General features: G+C 43.1%; 1 protein-coding gene across 1 annotated transcript; it reads right to left on the bottom strand.

Annotated features, from left to right (window-relative positions):
• Positions 1-466: 466 nt before the first annotated feature.
• On the bottom strand, positions 467-17,589 carry VKORC1L1 (vitamin K epoxide reductase complex subunit 1 like 1). The gene is made up of 3 exons (XM_062617068.1): positions 17,414-17,589; positions 5,220-5,329; positions 467-4,555 (listed from the first exon to the last, which is right to left on the bottom strand). The coding sequence occupies exons 1-3, from the start codon at positions 17,587-17,589 to the stop codon at positions 4,329-4,331; spliced, it is 513 nt and encodes a 170-aa protein (XP_062473052.1). The 3' UTR covers positions 467-4,328.
• Between the last annotated feature and the right edge of the window lie 132 nt (positions 17,590-17,721).

Below are 17,721 nucleotides of genomic sequence, written 5' to 3'. Positions count from 1 at the left end.
CAGAAGAACACACAGCACTGTCCAGATACTTGGTCATCTTGCTGGGGCAGAGGTAAAGCAGAACTACAGAACCAAGGAAAGCAGGAAGGGATAACAATAACATACTGAACACGGGGGGGGGGGTTTGCACAATGCTTAAAGAACTGTAAACAGTTAAAGCCTCAAGTCAATGCTGCTCACCCTTTACACACCCGTGTGCACACAACATTCAGCAAGACACGATGAAGCTGCAGAAATGCTCTGAACTGGTATCACTGGGCACCCAAGTGCTTTAAATGTTCTGCTGCTAAGAGACAGTATCTCCAAAAACAATCACAGCTTAGTACATGTCTACAAACAGAATTACAGTACTGACTTTAAAAACAGTTTCTAAGGCTCAGACTGAGTCCAAAAAGGCCTCCAATTGGGTTCATTCAAGCTCTTATGTTTGGAATGAATGCAGCATAAGAATGATTGCAGCAAGACATCCACAGGTAATTTCTACATTTATTCTTTTTTTTATACCAAAAAAAGTTATGTGCAACAAATAGAATTCATACATATTTACATTGGTTTACCTGTTAGCAAAATTGGATCCTAAACCTCCAATAGAGGATCTCTCAACCTATATTGATAAAAGGAACATCTGCCCAATGACTCCATTTCAAGGGATGTTTAATTTGGAGTTTAAAGCACTATTAATAAATAGTCGATGGAACATACTATACAGAACAAACACCTAGTATTTAGGCCATGCTTAATACAGTTTTATGGTAGCAGAATACTTCATCTTTTCTGGACCAGTTTTGTCTAGATCACATTTAAACGAAGTTGGCAGAACCAAAGCTAGTAGATCTCTTTAACTTTAGCCCATATAAATTAGGAGCATCAAGTGCTGCCCGAAGCACCTCACCAACCTTTTGGAACCATTGAGAGATCTGTACAGCAGAGACAAACGCATCCTATGGTATGCAGAAACCTAAGAAAGAGATTTGTTGTCACTTTAGATAGCGAAGGTGGTAGGGAATGTTTCATTGGCCTTAGAGTTGCAAACACTTGACAGTAGGAAACTTCCAAGAACGAGACTTGAATGCTTCGTTGGCCTTCAGAGTAGCAAGTACCTTACAGTAAGAGGATTTCAGGAATGTTTAATTCCTAAGAAGTTTTTGGGTTTTTTGCCTTTGCCAATCCTCCACCCCACCATGGAATTTCTAAGAGCCAACGAGGGTGAGGAGAAGCCCAAATTCAGAACCACTGTTTGTATATTATGATTTCTCTCCCCCCCCTTAACCCCCCCATTCTCTTTGAGTGTTGAAACATAACCAGAATCTGTGTAATGCCCCCCTGTCCTGCCAGACCAGGTATTAAGTTACTGGCTTTTCCCCATAGTATCCCCAAGAGTCCTCAAGAATTTGCCTTCAGATTTGTAAGGGTCAAATTAATATCAACTACATGTTAAATATTTGCCACAGAATTAGTTTTGGCTGGGGGCAGGTGGGGGGGGGAGTTGCATGAAGCACTCCTCTGATTTCCATCACATTAACTAATCATAACCTGAGCCATTTTACTGGAAGAAATATGCTGGTCCTATCGTTGGGAGCAACAAGGAAAGAGTCAAAGAACTGGAAGCAGAAAGGTCCAGATTTCTACTACTAACATTATTTTGCCCTTTATTCAGGCCAACTGCATTTCCGAAGCACAAGGGGGGAAGTAGAAGAGTTAGGGCCATTTCTAGCAAATCACTTCCAGTAAAAAGTAACTGCAAGAGAGGAACACAAGACAAGAGTTCACAATTGAGGATCAGATTGGCAAGTTTGTGCACAAAGTGTAGCTGCAAATTCTTCCAGAGACCAAACTCGGTTTCCATTTGATCCCTATGGCCACACACACACAAGGACTGCAGACAAGACTGCACAAAATCTGGCCCTAAACAAGTTTACTAAGCAAACTGAATCAACAGACTATGCCCACACAGACAAGCACAAGACACAGTGAAGTTAGTCAACACCTATACTTTCAGCTGATGGGGCTTTTCTCCTTTGTTTTTGGTGTGCACTACACCCAGAAATTGGACCAAGTGATCACTGGTAATACTTGTCTCCACTGCTGCTTGTTCTGAGGGATCAGCGCTGTGACTAAGCACTGCAGGCAGCACGTGTTCACCTCTTCCTCGGATGAAAAAGATGCCTTAGAGTAGATCACAGGACTGCATCAAAACAAATCTATACAATGTATTAAACAGCGATAGAGCCTCAAGGCTTGTAAGAGAACGAAGTAAAGCCTTGAAGGATCAGTTTGATCAGTTTAACATCATTCACTCCCCTCATATCAAAGTTCAAGGCATTTGAGAGACAGAACTAAACATCAAGACAAGCTTTAACTATACTCTGGTCAATACAAAACGCATTTAATGAATTGTCTAAAACTGTTAGACAAGAGGGACAAGTAGTTTAGTGTTACATGCAACAGATGTTACTCATACCACAGAACTCTATACATAAAAGCAGTTTCCACCTACATCCTTGATACAAACCAGAAAATTACTTTAGTAATTTAAATAGTATTTTGTGAATTCAATCTAAAAAGTCTACTTTTCTCTCTATGGAACACTGCATGTTTCACAGTCAAGTTTATCCTCAACAACTTAGTGTTTAGAATCCACCTAGCCAGACAACATAAGTGTCTCTCTGACATTCATGTTTAAGCAAAAACATCCTAAAATTAGTTAAGCTCATTCTTTAAATAAATGGGTACGCAGTTGGAGTTCTTCATATTTAGAAGCTGACAAGGGCAAAAAGCAGCACAGCACCAATTACAGAAAGTAGCTGAACTGATACATTTTGGTGTCACAGAGTCTGAAACACAAGTACTTTACTTTCCCAAATTGCATCATCAACCTTCAATCACATTGATTTAACTGAAACAATATTGCTACCACTTCTCAGTCTAAAAACTAAAACAGATCTCTTAATACTCTTCTATCCCCAGCAAGTTTGCCTGGGAATTGGTTGGTTTGTTCATTTTTAAAGCAAGGACACTTCTGCCTGCCAAGTTCAACACAAAGTATTTGGTTTAGGATTTTAAGACAGAAGGCACTTTTAACATTCAGCCTTAGAATACTGAGTGCAGAAACAACATTTACGATTTTGTTCCTCTGTTTAAATCTGCAGTTTAATTTTGTTTTATTCCCAGTTAGTTATTAGAAAGAGCAATGATAGCACTGGATCACATTTCATTTTCAGGAGCACATTTACTTACTTATCTCACTAAACAGCGTGCCCTTCCAAGGGATCTTATGTATGTCAGGCCTAAAGTTCATTTCCTAATATAGCACAAACCAAAGATCCCGACGAAGATCAATTAAGGAACTGCTTCTTGGTTATCCTATTCAGTCAGTGGTTTCCACTGCAAATTGCAATTCTATACTGCAGCATTCATATAACATCAAGCATTAGTAACACTGGCTGGCTGACCACAGGTTAAAAATGAAACAGCTCTGCATGGAAATTAAGTCCTTCCAAAGAACTCTGGTACACCAACCCCCAATCTCCATGTAATATCCCAGTGGCAGCTTTCTATTGACCACATTAAGCTATTTCATTCTGTACAGAAATTAATGACGTTGTGGTTTAACAAACGTACTTCAGGTTTCAGCTTTAATTCCACTTCTTGTTACTGAAGACACGGACAAAAAGGAATGAAACAAAACCCAACCATCATTCTCACGACAGCACTAGCAGCGAGTGCAGCAACTCAGTGTTCTACACAGGTCACTTCTTCCATCACGTCAGTCGAGTATTAGCTGAACACTGACAGCTCCTAGGCTAGCAAAACTGATTGTACAGTGAGTTCTCCAGGGATGAAACCAGAATCTCTAGTTTTATTTACAGCATAAGTCCTAGTCAAATCTAAGTCCATCAGCTAAAAAAAAGAAAAGTAATACACATACTGTAAACATGGCAACATTAAATATGGTAAATCCTAGTCTAGAATATTTAATGTCATGATCACATCTTGTTATACCTGAATTTATATACAGGATATTTTATAGCAAGTGTTACCCACTTCACAAGTGGAGGGGGGAACAGAGTCTAGGTTTTGCTGTGGCTAAAACTCCTTCAAAGTAAAGTTAAAGCTTGTCTTTGATTGTATTAGAGCTTTCTTTCATAACCACATTGAAGATTAGCACAAAGGAAAAAGCAATTATCTAGGGCCCCTTCAAATTGATAATTAAAAATTCTGTTATGATTCTCTGGGAAAGTGTCTGATATGGAGAATAAAAAATTACTGCAAAATAAACTTAATGGAAGTTGGGTCTTCAGACTGTCAGTCAAGAGTTCAAACAGGCCTTAGTCCTGTTTGGGTTGGAGTTGCCGTTTCCAGGCCTCGTTCAAATAAACTAGTCGTTTGTAGTTGATGATAAAGAGAATGAAGTTCAGCAAATATGTGATGACGCAGACAATGCAAAATTCCTTCAGCACGAAGTACAGAATGTATGCCAAGTACAATGACCCTACTACAGACACTATGGAGGATGTCATGAGGATTAGAGCTGCTACTGCACTTGCTGTCATACCTGCAACAAGAGAGAGAAAGTTACTACCATTGCTCTCATTCCCCCCCTTCCACACAGAGCAAAAAGCCTAAGCACTCTAATTCAAACAGAAGGCTGCTCAGCAAGTTGGTATTACATAGAAGCCTGTTTAAAATACCATGAGCTCCCAAATTGCTATTTGGAGGGGAGCTTCTAGCTTCTGTACGACAGTCCTTTGATAAGAAGTATGTGTATTAACCATCTTCTGTATTCCTGAGTTATGGGAAAGTTACAGGTTGGTCAAGTTATGTCTGTCAACAGCTTTATAGCAGACCATATAGTCACAAAGAAGTATGTAAGTTATTAATTTCATGCACTTTTTTTCCCATCCCTATTACTCCTGCAAAACTCGTGAATTCCATTTTTATTTCCTCTCTTTTCTGTCATGCAAGACAATGCTAAATACACTGAAGTGAGAATACCAGTGCAGCAACTCTCTTGATGCTTATAGTATAACAGGAGAAAAATGCAATTGCTTTGGTTATCAGTTGGGGTTTTAAGCCCTTTGGAGAGATGTGTCATTAGACTGGTGCTAAAATAGATAAAAATCACATGCATTTGTCTGGTCTCCTGCAGATTACACAATGTGTAATACACTCATCGCCACAGAGCTTCACTTGAGCCTCAAAACTGAATTAATACTTACCAAGCAGCATTTGTAGTATATAAAACACGAGTCCAAAAACACTGTTTGACTGATTTATTGCACTGTCCTTTCCAAAGATGGAACCCAACAGACCGAATCCTCGACCCCATCTGTAAAACAGTGAAACTAATTAACTCTTATTCGGGTACCTGTTGCTTTACATCAGTATTTTCAGTTCAGCACTGTTGAGGAATCCAGAAAACCCACCCCTCACACACACCATATATTCTGACATGACAACCACAGTCTTATACGAGGTTCAGTTATCCTGGAAAACCAAGCAGCTTGCAACATGGGGTGCACTACATAGAACTTCATCCTGCACGCTGCTGGCCGAAGTTATTTGACACACCAGAAACTACCCAAATCATATGGTTGTGACTTCACCGAATGCCATGTCTGCTGCCTGGGGTTGGAGTTTAAAGCTCTTTCATCAAATAAACACTTGCTTCCTCCAACAACAGCCTTTGCAGTTCATACCAGCATAGTAAGTTGGACACTGCTCACCATACAGCTGAGGGAAAACAGTACTTGGTAACTGGTTGTTACCACTCTACCAGCACTCCTCTAACTGGCCCCAGACCAAGAAAAGCAGAGTATGTGTTTGCATTTAGCTGTTCCTGATCAGCCTAACACCTTAGGAGGAACCCAAATCTGTCAAGCAGACAAGCTGGAGATGGTACCATACAGGATTCACAGACCTCATTTGTCAGAGCCCTGGCACAGTGTGACATCTTGAACCTTAACCACAGAGTGACTTTCAACTTTTTAGTGATAAGACAGAAAGTGACACAAGCCCTATGAAACTGCTGCAGCAGGAAGGGGATAAGAGATTAAATGAGCAAATGCGCAAGAAACCATTAATTCAATGCCCTAAGGCAGATCATGCCATTATTTGTTAGAAGCAAAGAGGACTGTATCTATTAGTGCTTCAACATGCTACTGAACTCATGTACAAGAGAACGTTAGGATATCCGCCAGCACGTCTCTGGAGCACCAAGTTAAGTACTGCATAAAAGGCTAGGTTCACATTATCAGGTGAACTGTCATGTATCTATGTAAATAAAAGCACAATCCCTCCCTGGTGTTGGAGTAGTGAACACCAGCGTGCTCCATGTATGCTCACACAAGTGCCATTCCCAAAGAGCTTCTTGTACTAGTTAGAGGCAACAGCTCTAAACCAAGGCACAGCACAGGTTTGCTCTGTGTGCTACAGGAACATTGCTGATATACTTTGCCATACATCTGAGACCAGTGAAAGGCTACCACCACATTACAAGCAGTTTCCTCACGTGAGAAAGGTACCAATTAGTCCAGTTTAAGATGGTCTCCAAAACACTTCATGATCTCACAGCCATTAGCGGAGTATTTTCAAAACGTCTTCAAATCGATCATTTTAGTTCAACCTTAGTAACTGTCTGGAATTAACTATGACACCCAAGTCTTGTGCTCTTCTCACCTAGAAACTGAGCAGAAACTTCGCCCCTACAAAGCACGTTTACTGCATAAACAGTCAAAAACCAAACCTGCTTTCAACCAGTTTGGTCTCAAATCTCATAACTGACTGAAGTGAAACCTCGGTGCGAATATAAAGCTTTAAGCCAGGACAGAGAAGACTGACACTGCTTTACCACAGGACAACGTCTTGTATCCCGGAGCCTCAAAGGCTCAGAAAGGCACCAAGTCAATTTCTGGGGTGAGCAGTGTTGTGTGGCCTCACTCCCTGCAGCCATCCCAGTGGAAGTCTGGGGCTGCACAAGGCTGAGTGCACATCCTCCCTCCAGTATACGATGGCAAACAGTCCCGCTTAGCATCCAGTGTAGTTTGTGAGTGAAGCAGCAAAGATCTGGGAAAGCAGCTGTAGAGATGCGAGTGCAGCACCTGACAGCTAAGGAAGCCATGCTTCCAAGAGGGAGGGATTTCAAAGCAGACCAAACACCATGCAACAACAGATAAGCAAACATCATAAAGAAATATGCAAGTTCCAAAGAATCTTCGCTATGACAAGACTTTCCTCCCACACACTGGAGGTTATCTGGATCTTCGGTGAGAACTTTGGTAAGATGGCCACAGCACATGACAACCGCATCATGTGTCCAGCTACCAAATGCAGTATTAAGGAGCCAAATACATTAAAGGCATCATCATTTTGCATTGTTTTTACCGTTCTCTATTACCACATTTATAGGTGCTTCAGGTTACTATCCACAGGTGCAATTTCTTCTTGTCTCCAAGTGAGAATTCTCTGCAGGGTGACTTTAAACTCTATTTGAACACACTCAGGCCTTCCCTATTGAGAGACTAAACAGCAGAACACAAAGTGTTCTTTGACAACCATGTCAAGTGCAAGGTCCCAGGCACAGCTACAGGTTGGGCAGAGAAGAGATACAGAGCAGCCCTGTGGAGAAGGACTTGGGGGTGCTGGTCCATGAGAAAATGAACATGAGCCGGCTTCAGTGTGCGCTCACAGCCCAGAAAGCAACCGTATCCTGGGCTGCATCAAAAGGAGCGTGACCAGCAGGTCGAAGGAGGTGATCCTGCCCCTCTGCTCTGCTCTCGTGAGACCTCACCTGGAGCATCGTGTGCAGTTCTGGTGTCCTCGACATAAAAAGGACATGGAACTGTTGGAACAAGTCCAGAGGAGGCCACGAGGATGATCAGGGACTGGAGCACCTCCTGTATGAAGATAGGCTGAGGAAGTTGGGGCTGTTCGGCCTGGAGAAGAGAAGCTGATGGAGACCTCAGAGCAGCCTTCCAGTATCTGAAGGGGGCCTATAGGGATGCTGGGGAGGGACTCTTCATTAGGGACTGTAGTGACAGGACAAGGGGTAACGGGTTAAAACTGAAACAGGGGAAGTTTAGGTTGGATATAAGAAGGAAATTCTTTCCTGTTAGGGTGGTGAGGCACTGGAATGGGTTGCCCAGGGAGGCTGTGAATGCTCCATCCCTGGTGGTGTTCAAGGCCAGGTTGGACAGAGCCTTGGGTGACATGGCTTAGTGTGAGGTGTCCCTGCCCACGGCAGGGGGGTTGGAACTGGATGATCTTAAGCTCCTTTCCAATCCTAACTATTCTATGATTCTAAGTGTGCCTAAGTCTGTGGTTCACATTAGCCAAGCTCAAAGTAACTGCAGGATGCAGAATTCCTACCCTCTCCCTGCTCTAGCTGTGTGCTCTCACCTCTACTGTGTGCTCATAAGATCCTGTCATGCTCCAGAGCAAACTCAAGCTTAAAACATCAGAAACTTCGGACTGCAGAATCTGACCCTTCAGTTATTCTACAAGTGAATAAAATGCTGCTAATGGAAAGATAATGAGTTTGACCCCTTCCTGTGGTCAGGGTCCCCAGGTGAACTGCTCACAGCTGCGAGAAGGGGAAAGCTTTCTCCACATGCAATAGTTCATTAAATATCTCCTTGGCTTTGCAGCAGTGTTAAGAGCACAGAGTATTAAATTTCAGTCCATGGAGTACAACAGCTCTGATCTCGCATCTTATTCCACACACTTGAAGACAGTCGAGAAGCCTGGGGTTTGAGAGGAAGCACTTTTTCCAACCTTGCAAGGTTTGAAGTGGAAGTTTTCTGCATCAATCTGAAAAGCAAAATATTTAGACTTTGTGTATTTCCATTTCCATCTAATTTCTTTCCTGAAGAGGCTAAATCATCTCCTAATTCTGTCAAGGAGGTCCCAAAACCCACTTGGCACAACAAGCCAAGTACTTTGCAAGCAATTGGAAGAAGGTAGAACACCGAGTACAGGAATCTTCCTTCTCCCACCTGAATCATGCAAATCACACCCAAGTTTTAACTGAAAGTCTAAACATATGGAAAGAAATAGCGAGAAGACTGCAGTCCTAACCACGAATTCCAAGTAACAGATTAGTAAAAAGGACTAGAAACAGCTCAGCAGTTCTTGTGTGTCTCATAAGGATTATGATTTACAAGACCTATTGTTAACTGGGATCAGTTTGTTGGCCACAGAACGCTAAGTAAAACGAACTGCACCAATTCAAGAGCTGCCTCTGCAGCACGATGAAAGCTTAGCCCAACACCGCTCTTTCCTGGTACTGACTTTGGCTCCCTGTCCCTTTCAAGTGCTCTGTTGTGAAACTCTTGCTGAAGCCACCCTTGTGTGATTCAGAGCACTATGACAACACAAGTGGCAAGACTAATTCTGCCGCACCCCAATTTCACTCCTAGTGAGAAAAAAGCAAACTAACTACAAGGAAGTTTTGAAGTAAACCTTTGAGCCATCTTCCTGCATGGCTGAAGTAACTCCATTCCTGTCTGTTCAAGATGATGCTCCCCATGTGCAGGGACAGCTTGGAAAGTGCTTTACAAACGCTTCAAGAAATCCAAGGCAAAGTGTTCATGCAGTTTTCCAATGCCTAAAATTGGATAGTATTCACTGTACTATTCACTATACTGCAGTCAGTGACTTCTAGTCCAGTGTGCATATCCCTCTATCAAGAGGAGGAAATGCACTGAAAATGATCACCCAGGCACTAAACAGTGTCCCTTTTGGGCTGTGCCATTTAACCACAATCAGAAGCATTGCATTCTCAGAAGCTTCAAGCAGCATTTGCATGCACTTGACACCTGTTAACAGGAAGAACTGAGGTCATTTTGGTCCACAAGTGACATCTCTCAAATAAAATCCTACTCTGTTAAATCTTCACCTCCTCTGAACAATTATGAACATCCTCCATGGTCCAGAACAACGGATTGTGGGAGTACACTTAAACTCTAAACATGTTACTGTAACTGCAGAAAGGCAACCAAGAGAACCACATGAAGCACACAGTCTCTTGGTCATTTTAAAGACTAAGTAAACAAGCTCCATCTTTATGTTAAAAGCTGTAAGTTATCAGTCTTAGCTCAAAAAGCAACAGAATTCCAAGCCTGCCAAACACAGCAAGTCAAACAAAGTATGTATGTAGCCATGAGTCCGATTATTGTTTCATCCTGTCTCTGTAAGAAATGCTATACTGTTTGCTCTAGCCAACCACTTCAGTGCTTACACTTACCTGCAGGAGGTGTTTTTAAGGGCTTTTACAAAGAGATCATTCCCCAAGATGCTCTTCTAAACCTCAATCATCATTAAGAATCAGCTTAAGAAACTTCTGCACTGGGGTTTCCCCCTACTCATTCACTCCTCATCTGCAGGTACAACTCTGAATGCTCTTTACAAACATTTTTAGAACAGTGATTCAAGAAATCCAAGACAAAGTGTTTAGAACTGTTCATGTAATTTCCTAACACCCAAAATCAAATACTCCAGTGACTTTTTGTCATGCCTACGCTGAAGCTTTCCTGAGTGCACCTCGATGCTTTCTGAACACCCACTTGACCTCCACAACAACCTCCAGTGATGCCAGGATCACATCAGCTCAGTTTCACTTGGCAGTCCATAGCTCTCCTGTCAAGAAAAGAACTAACCACTGTATATTCATTTTAACATGAAAATAACCATACTGGATCAGGTCGAGGCCAGCCAGCTTCAGAGCCACATCCCTGACACCAGCCAGCAGCAGATGCCTTGAACAAAGCACACGCACTTCCCAGTTCACATTCTAGTCTCCTGAACATCTAGTTGAAAATGCTCTCAAATCCTTCAGGAGACCAGGTTATTAAATGGCATGGATGATTCAAAAGAACTGAAGTAAAGAACTCAAGTTTTGTTTTCAGAGTAACATTACTTAAAGCCCCTCATTTCAAGATTGCTTTTCATCCCATAAGCATTCTTTTGTTATCGACAGCAAGCACCATTTACCACTTTGTAACCCTGAGGAAACAAATATCATTTCCTAAAATAAGCCTACATCTGGCAAGCAATGTGCCCATTTCCTGAAGTGTCATTTGACTTCTGAGATAAGTTACAGCACAGAATGGAAGCTCTCAGGAGGGAAGTAGAGCTGGCCTATGCTCACACATCATCACACTCAGTGCAAGGCTCATATAAAGGTCAAAGGAGCTGGAGCAATGTTAAGAAACTGGCTGCAGCTTCTTTACAACTTCATTAGAGGCTTGTGGCTTAAACCTAGATCATGGTTACGAGGTTGCTCAGGCCATTCTAAGAGTTTTAATAAATTAAGTAAAAGCCTTCGATTAGAACCATAAGAAAGAAAGGAGATTAAAAACTCCCACTTGTAAACTCGCCAAGAGTGCTGAAAAGTTGTGGTCCATTTCATGTTTCAATCTATGCACAGGATTTACCCTAAGCAAATAGGATTTTGCTCTGTATCTCTTCCAGCTCTACCTCAGAAACAGACCAAAAACCTCTCAGTGTCTAGATCAGGAAGTCTCAAGCAGAAAGTGGTTAATTATTTTATAGCAGTTTTCATAGACACACTGGTTACTCAAGCTGCAAGCCAACAGCACTGTTCTACATAACCTCATCTATTAAGCTATCATAAATGAAGCCTGAATTTGAACTATAGGCACTTTGTTAAATTTACTTTGCAACAGGCAAAATAATTCTCAGCCCTACTGCAAATTCCAGTCAAGCTGGAAATGATGGATTGATGAAAAGCCAGAATACACATGTTCATGTAGACACTGTAAGGTTGGAAAGACGGGTAGTGAGGGCACTGCTGTATTATATAAAACCTGGACCTCAGCCACTATGCATTCCAGCAGCCTGAAGTGTTAAGTTATCAATTTTCTGTTAAAAAGATAAGGCAAAACTCACTTGAACCATCAGCTCCTGCTGCTTTGGGAACAGCCTCCTTTAGAGCCAATGAAACTGGTTTTCTGTAAGAGTTCCTGAAACGCCTTCCTCCCCCCCAGCACATGGAATAACCTCTGGATCCCTCCCAGCTCACATCCTCCACAATCAAGTCCATCAGCTATCAGTTGTGTCCGAGTCCTGTTTGCACATGTGCTGCCTGCCTGGCTGGCAGACCAAATGGGACAGACAGCCTCAGTTCACATGGCAGGGTTTTCCCCTCCAAAGTTACTACTTTGAGTCTCTCCCCCTGCCCTTTTAGCATTGAATCTGTTTCTATGAAACTCTACTAACTGAGAATCATTTAGGTTGGAAAAAGACCTTTATGATTGAGTGCAACCGTTAACCCAGCACTGCCAAGTCCACCACTAAACCACGTCATTAAGTGCCTGACCTGCACATCTTTTCAATATCTCCTTTAAGTTTTGCCATTAAAAGATTAAAAAATAAACAATAAATTATTAATACAGTGCAAAGGTAAAACCTCTTCTGGAAACCAGGCTAAAAAAAGCAGAATAACACAGCCTACCTTGGCCTCAAGTTGTTTGCACTATTTGGCTCACCATCCTTAGCTGTAAAATTTGTATCAGCTATACCAGTTCACCATCACCCTGAACCTGCAGCATTCCAAATGCTGCTGAAACAAAGGCCTGACATCCTAGATGGCTTCTGCCTACACTGATTTCCCTCTGCCCAAGCAACAAGCTAGAGATCTTCAAACCTTCCCTCAGACAGCACAGACAATGAACCCTTGCTCCAGAATAACTGAAGCAGCATCATTACAGCTGCTCTCTAACCACTGCAATCCTCATTTTATATGACAGGACAGATTATAGCTGAGTCTCAGGAGGCCACATTTTCATGTAAACTATTTCAGTAGCCTAAGAACCACAAATACGATTCCTGTTGAATGTAACACCAGCTGCTCCACATGCTGCCCTTCAGCAGTTTAATCAAACTTCTACCTTTTCCTAATGGAAGATGCCCAACAAAAACAACCTGGCTCAGGTTAAAGACAATGCTGACTAAAAAAGAGCAGAGACTTTGCAAAACCAGGGAAGCTTAAAAAGCACACAAGTCTCATTTGTGCACACTGGTTCACAAAAAGTGACTACACATGCTTTTCCCACTTCCTGCATAAAGCTACTTTCACCCTTTCTCCCCTTATATCAGTCACTAACAATTGTAGCTGTCAACCTCAAATGAATCTGAATGCTGGCTTGCAGGTACAGCAATAAAAAACAGCTGGGAACTTACCATTAATACAAAAGATAACCACTAAGTACTGTTCTTAACCTGGAATCAAGAAACTTGACAAGACAAAGTTTACAGGAACTGCCCCACCACAGAACTGAAGGGGATATAAACATCGTATATTCCATGCCCATGGTGTAGAGAAGTGATCTCCACCCCAGCGTACTTCTACTCACACAACATAGCACTGAAGCACGGTGTTGCAAGGACAAGCAGTTCAAATACATCATTTACACTCAGGTCTAAACTCACTGCTTGAAGTGATTGATGATGGTGAGCAGAACAATACAGTAATGCTACAGTTGACACAGGCTGCGCAGGGCAAAACCAGCAGAACGAGTGCACATCTGCACAGAGCAGTCCCCGATGCATGCAAAATGTTACAGAGAGGCATTTCCAAGAAGCACCAGTTGATTATTTTGGTGCACCCCCTCAAAGACATAATGCAGACATGCATATCAGAACAGGCGTTTCAGAGTGGCTCAAGTGCACGATGGCAATCTAAGACCCTGCACATTAGCATAAAGTTCAGAAGAAGGAACCCCTAAAATACATCATCTACCACATTATACGCAGATGAACACAGAACCTTAACAGACTCTAGAACTTCTTCAGTAAGTCAGCTAAAGATGCTAACCTAGAGCAATACTGACCGTTTCCAAACCTCTTCGGCAATATTGGGAGCTGTGTAAGGGAAGAGATGAAGTGCCCTTTGCTCATTCATGCCATCTGTCTTCAGTCTGCACTGAAGTTGTTACAGCATTAACACATGCCACGCTACAAAACTTGCTTCAAACAGAGCCATTCACTAAACTGCTCTGCAGGAACCTGAAATTAATCAGGACAGAAAGCAGAAACATAGCAGAAGGCCTAAAAGTCTCCCTAGCTCTGGGTCTCTCCATTACTACTTCAATGTCACGTTTTCTTTCAAGCCATACCGCTATCCATATTACTTGAAACTTGTCTATTAGCTTAATTCCCTCTGTGAAACTATTGTTAACAACAAGAGCAAGGGTATTTATCTGTCATGAACTGCTGTTAGCCAGTTTCATTACAAATAAAGCCATGCTTGCCACTTCATCATTCTCAATTATGAGACAGCAACTCACTTAAAAGAGCTACAAAACTGCCAAATGAAGATACTACGTGTTTCCCTCATACCTTCCCTTACATACAGCCCTTAGCTGGTTTTAAACCATTTCATGAACTTTCTCCATGATAACAGCTTGAAATATGCTGACCCTGAGTATTTTGAATAAGGAATACTAGGGAGGTATCTCTCCAACACAATCTTCTGCATGAGTCAGACTCTCCTACAAGATTTTTCTGCGCTCCTCCCTTTGCATGCTGGTAATCTTTACAACATTTCTGTTCTTGTTGTTGTGCCAATACCAGATTTGGCTTAAAAGCAAGACTTGGAAATGTTAACAGTTTATTAGTGGAAAAAAAAAAGCCCTCCCTAAAGGCCAGAACTTGATTCCAAAGTAACTCAGCCCAGGCAGGAGTACACTAATTTATCCTAATTATTCTATACAGTTAAAATTAGTTCCAACACCATGAGGTGCTTTTTAAAGTTCCGCTGTTGGAGTCAACACGCAAAATGTGAACACTGTTATATTACAAGTTCCATCACCAAGTCTAGCTTAAAAAGTCCCACAACCAGAAGAACGCTCTAGAAGCCTGGTAAAAGCCACAAAGTACAAGTTTGTCACCCATTTAAGTCTGTAGTTAACCCTGCCAATCAAAAACCAACTGATTTCTGACTGCCAGTGTAATAGTTTAATGAGAAAAGAAACAGATGAAAGTTAAATCTGCATTACATGTGAAAATGCTGGAACACAGTATTTGCAACTCTACTACACTGCAGTTACAAGTTCCTTTCAGTAACTGAGTTTCAGAGAAACTCCAGTGACGTGGTAACCAGGAATACTCTGCTGGAGACAGAATGGCTGATGGATGGGGAGCTGTGGCAACGTGGAAAATAAGATTCATTTCTTTCAGTGTTATTCTTGCTTCAAAGTTTCATAGCTTGCCCCTTTGACTTACTTTTACAGCAATAATCCTTTTCTGTCTGCCCTGTAGAGCACTGAGAGCACGTTCTTCCTCTCCAAATAAGGTTTGACTGAACAGAACTCGCACGCTCCTTTTCCACACAGTCCTTTTCCCACTTGCTCTAGTTATCACAAGCTGCAGTACTTCAGTCTTTAAGCATGACTCTCCTAGCAACGGCTAGCGAGGTTTTAGCTGATTTTATCCCTCACTGTTCGTATTACTACACAGAATTCCTACAGTAAAGATTTTACAGGTCTTACCATGGCATACTCAACATCTCAGCTGCAGTGTCACTAATGAACACTATAATTACCAAGCAGCATTCCATAATTAAAAATCTAAAGATACAATTGGAATTGTTTCACTTCTTCAAAGCATTCAGTAAACAGCCATTAAAACTATTACTTCAAATTCCCTATCTCAATAGTAGCATTACAATAACAATACAAAGCTAATGAAGAAACAACTCTACACAAGAACAGGCAACTATAGAGACTACTTAGGTGCTTAAATCCCTGTTACTCTCTTTTTACCTTGATAGCTATGGTAAAATTTACTCATTTACAACTTACTGATGGTACTCACTTGGTTTAATCTCAGTAATCTATGCTCAATTTTAAGTTATCTGGCAAGCTAACTGAAGTCTTCTTCCTGTTTAGATTGAAACTTCTCATTTCAGGACACTTCTCATATAGAGCCATGAACAAGCACCTTCACAAACTGATTACCTGACGGCAGATACAAAGCAGAGTTAAGGCCCTTATTCAATCACAAGAGCCTCCTTTCAGGCATTCAGACACACACATCTCTTTGTAGCGTAACACAACCCCACTTCTGCCACCACAGAAATGGTTTTAATAAGAGTTCCCTGTATGTTTTACCTAAACAATTTAACTGGCCCCCACCTTGATGGACAAGGGGCATGTCCCCCCTCACTGCCTTGTTATGATGATACAGCAAGTACCTCTATAAAAGCAGTGAAAGATTTGATGCAGGTTACACTGAGGGGGGGGGACACAACACAAGGGGGAAGCATCTGAAGCACTCATTCAGCTGAAAGCATCAAATATGATAATAACTAAATTCTAATTAAAAAAATGAAGCATTTAAGAACCAAACCCCTCCCCTTCCCAGCTCCCTACCTGTAGATGCCTTTGTGTATGTCTTTATATGCCTATATATATATATACACACATATATATGCACAGAGCAGCTCTGATATTGCTGAACAACTCATCTTCTTTAGTTGAAATACTTGAGAATATGCTGTTAGGATACGCTATTTCTTGGCCAAATTACATCTGAACGTATTTCCTGTACCACATTCACCCTGGTAGCACTTGTAGCTATACAGCAGGTTAAGTCTTTTCATTACTGCAACTCACCCAACTAGTGACCTGACAACAGGCCAAGCCACCAGCATATCAGAACTTATACATTGACTCTCCTAACAGAAATAAGAGCCACTGGCCTTTAGAAAGCAAGTGCTGAAGTAATTATTGACAGGAAGCCTGTCAAATAAACCAGGGTTTGGACTGGCCTTTTGCAGCTCTACCAGTTAACGCTTCCTCGGCATCACACAGAGAATCTTCAGTGCTGCCCGGTGACACTCCCATCAAACCCGCATTCAGGTACTTCAATTAAAGCAACACAAACCCAACCATCGACAGCCGCCCGCGTTTACGTGGGCCTTACCCGCCAGCCACACCTGCAGCACTTCACTGGCGCACAGGCTCACCACCAAACCGCCCGTCGCTCCGGCTAATCACCGGTCATTACAACACGCGAATTGCGGGCGCCTCGCCCTCCGGCCCGCGGGGATCCCGACAAAACGCCGCTCCCACACCAGCCCTCCAGCGAAGGCGCTGCCTGAACCCGCAGCCCCGACACCCTCCTCCTCGGCCTGCCCGCCCTGCGGTCCCCAGCACAGGCCCAGCCGCCCGCCCGCCCCTCAACGCCTCAGGGAAACGCTTCCAATGACGGGTCCCGGCCCGCAGCCGCCGGCTCCTGCCGCCCGCTCCAGCCCCCCCTCACAGAGCCGACCCGGCCTCCCAGCCCCCCCCCCGCCATAGCCCGCAGGGTTCCGGAGGCAGCGCTCCCGCCGCTCCCAGCCCTTTCCCCGCGGGGCAGCATGAGGCGGCCACGGGTCCCATGCCCGCCTCACCTGGAGGTGATGGCGGCGGAGCAGCGGACCCGCTCGCTGAAGTCGCACAGCGCCTGGTAGTGGATGTCGTGGCCCTTCTCCCGCTCCAGGTGGCAGGCGTACAGGGAGAGCAGGATGCCGGCCGCGCACACGGCGGAGCGGGCCACCCGCTCCCAGCGCGGCACCGACACTCGCATAAGCCAAACCTCACAGCCTGCAGACAGACAATGCCCATCTGGTGCCCCCCGGTGCAGAGGGACCTTGCTGAGGGCCTGTTGTGGTCCCAGAGTTTACCAGGACGCTTCCTGGGACATGGAATTTGGGCAAGA

This window comes from Pezoporus occidentalis, unplaced genomic scaffold (genome assembly GCF_034315485.1).
Source record: "Pezoporus occidentalis ecotype Australia unplaced genomic scaffold, CSIRO_AGI_Poc_V1 ctg192, whole genome shotgun sequence".
NCBI classification, from domain to species: domain Eukaryota; kingdom Metazoa; phylum Chordata; class Aves; order Psittaciformes; family Psittacidae; genus Pezoporus; species Pezoporus occidentalis.
Note: the sequence above shows the minus strand (reverse complement) of the source record. Positions and strands in the feature narration are given on the sequence as shown.

Excerpts from the sequence above, each read along its gene's own strand:
- VKORC1L1 (XM_062617068.1), bottom strand. The coding sequence starts at position 17,589 with ATGCGAGTGTCGGTGCCGCGCTGGGAGCGGGTGGCCCGCTCCGCCGTG. Across the intron at positions 5,330-17,413 it reads TCCGCCGCCATCACCTCCAG|ATGGGGTCGAGGATTCGGTC; the intron begins GTGAGGCGGGCA and ends ACTGTTTTACAG. Across the intron at positions 4,556-5,219 it reads TATACTACAAATGCTGCTTG|GTATGACAGCAAGTGCAGTA; the intron begins GTAAGTATTAAT and ends CTCTTGTTGCAG.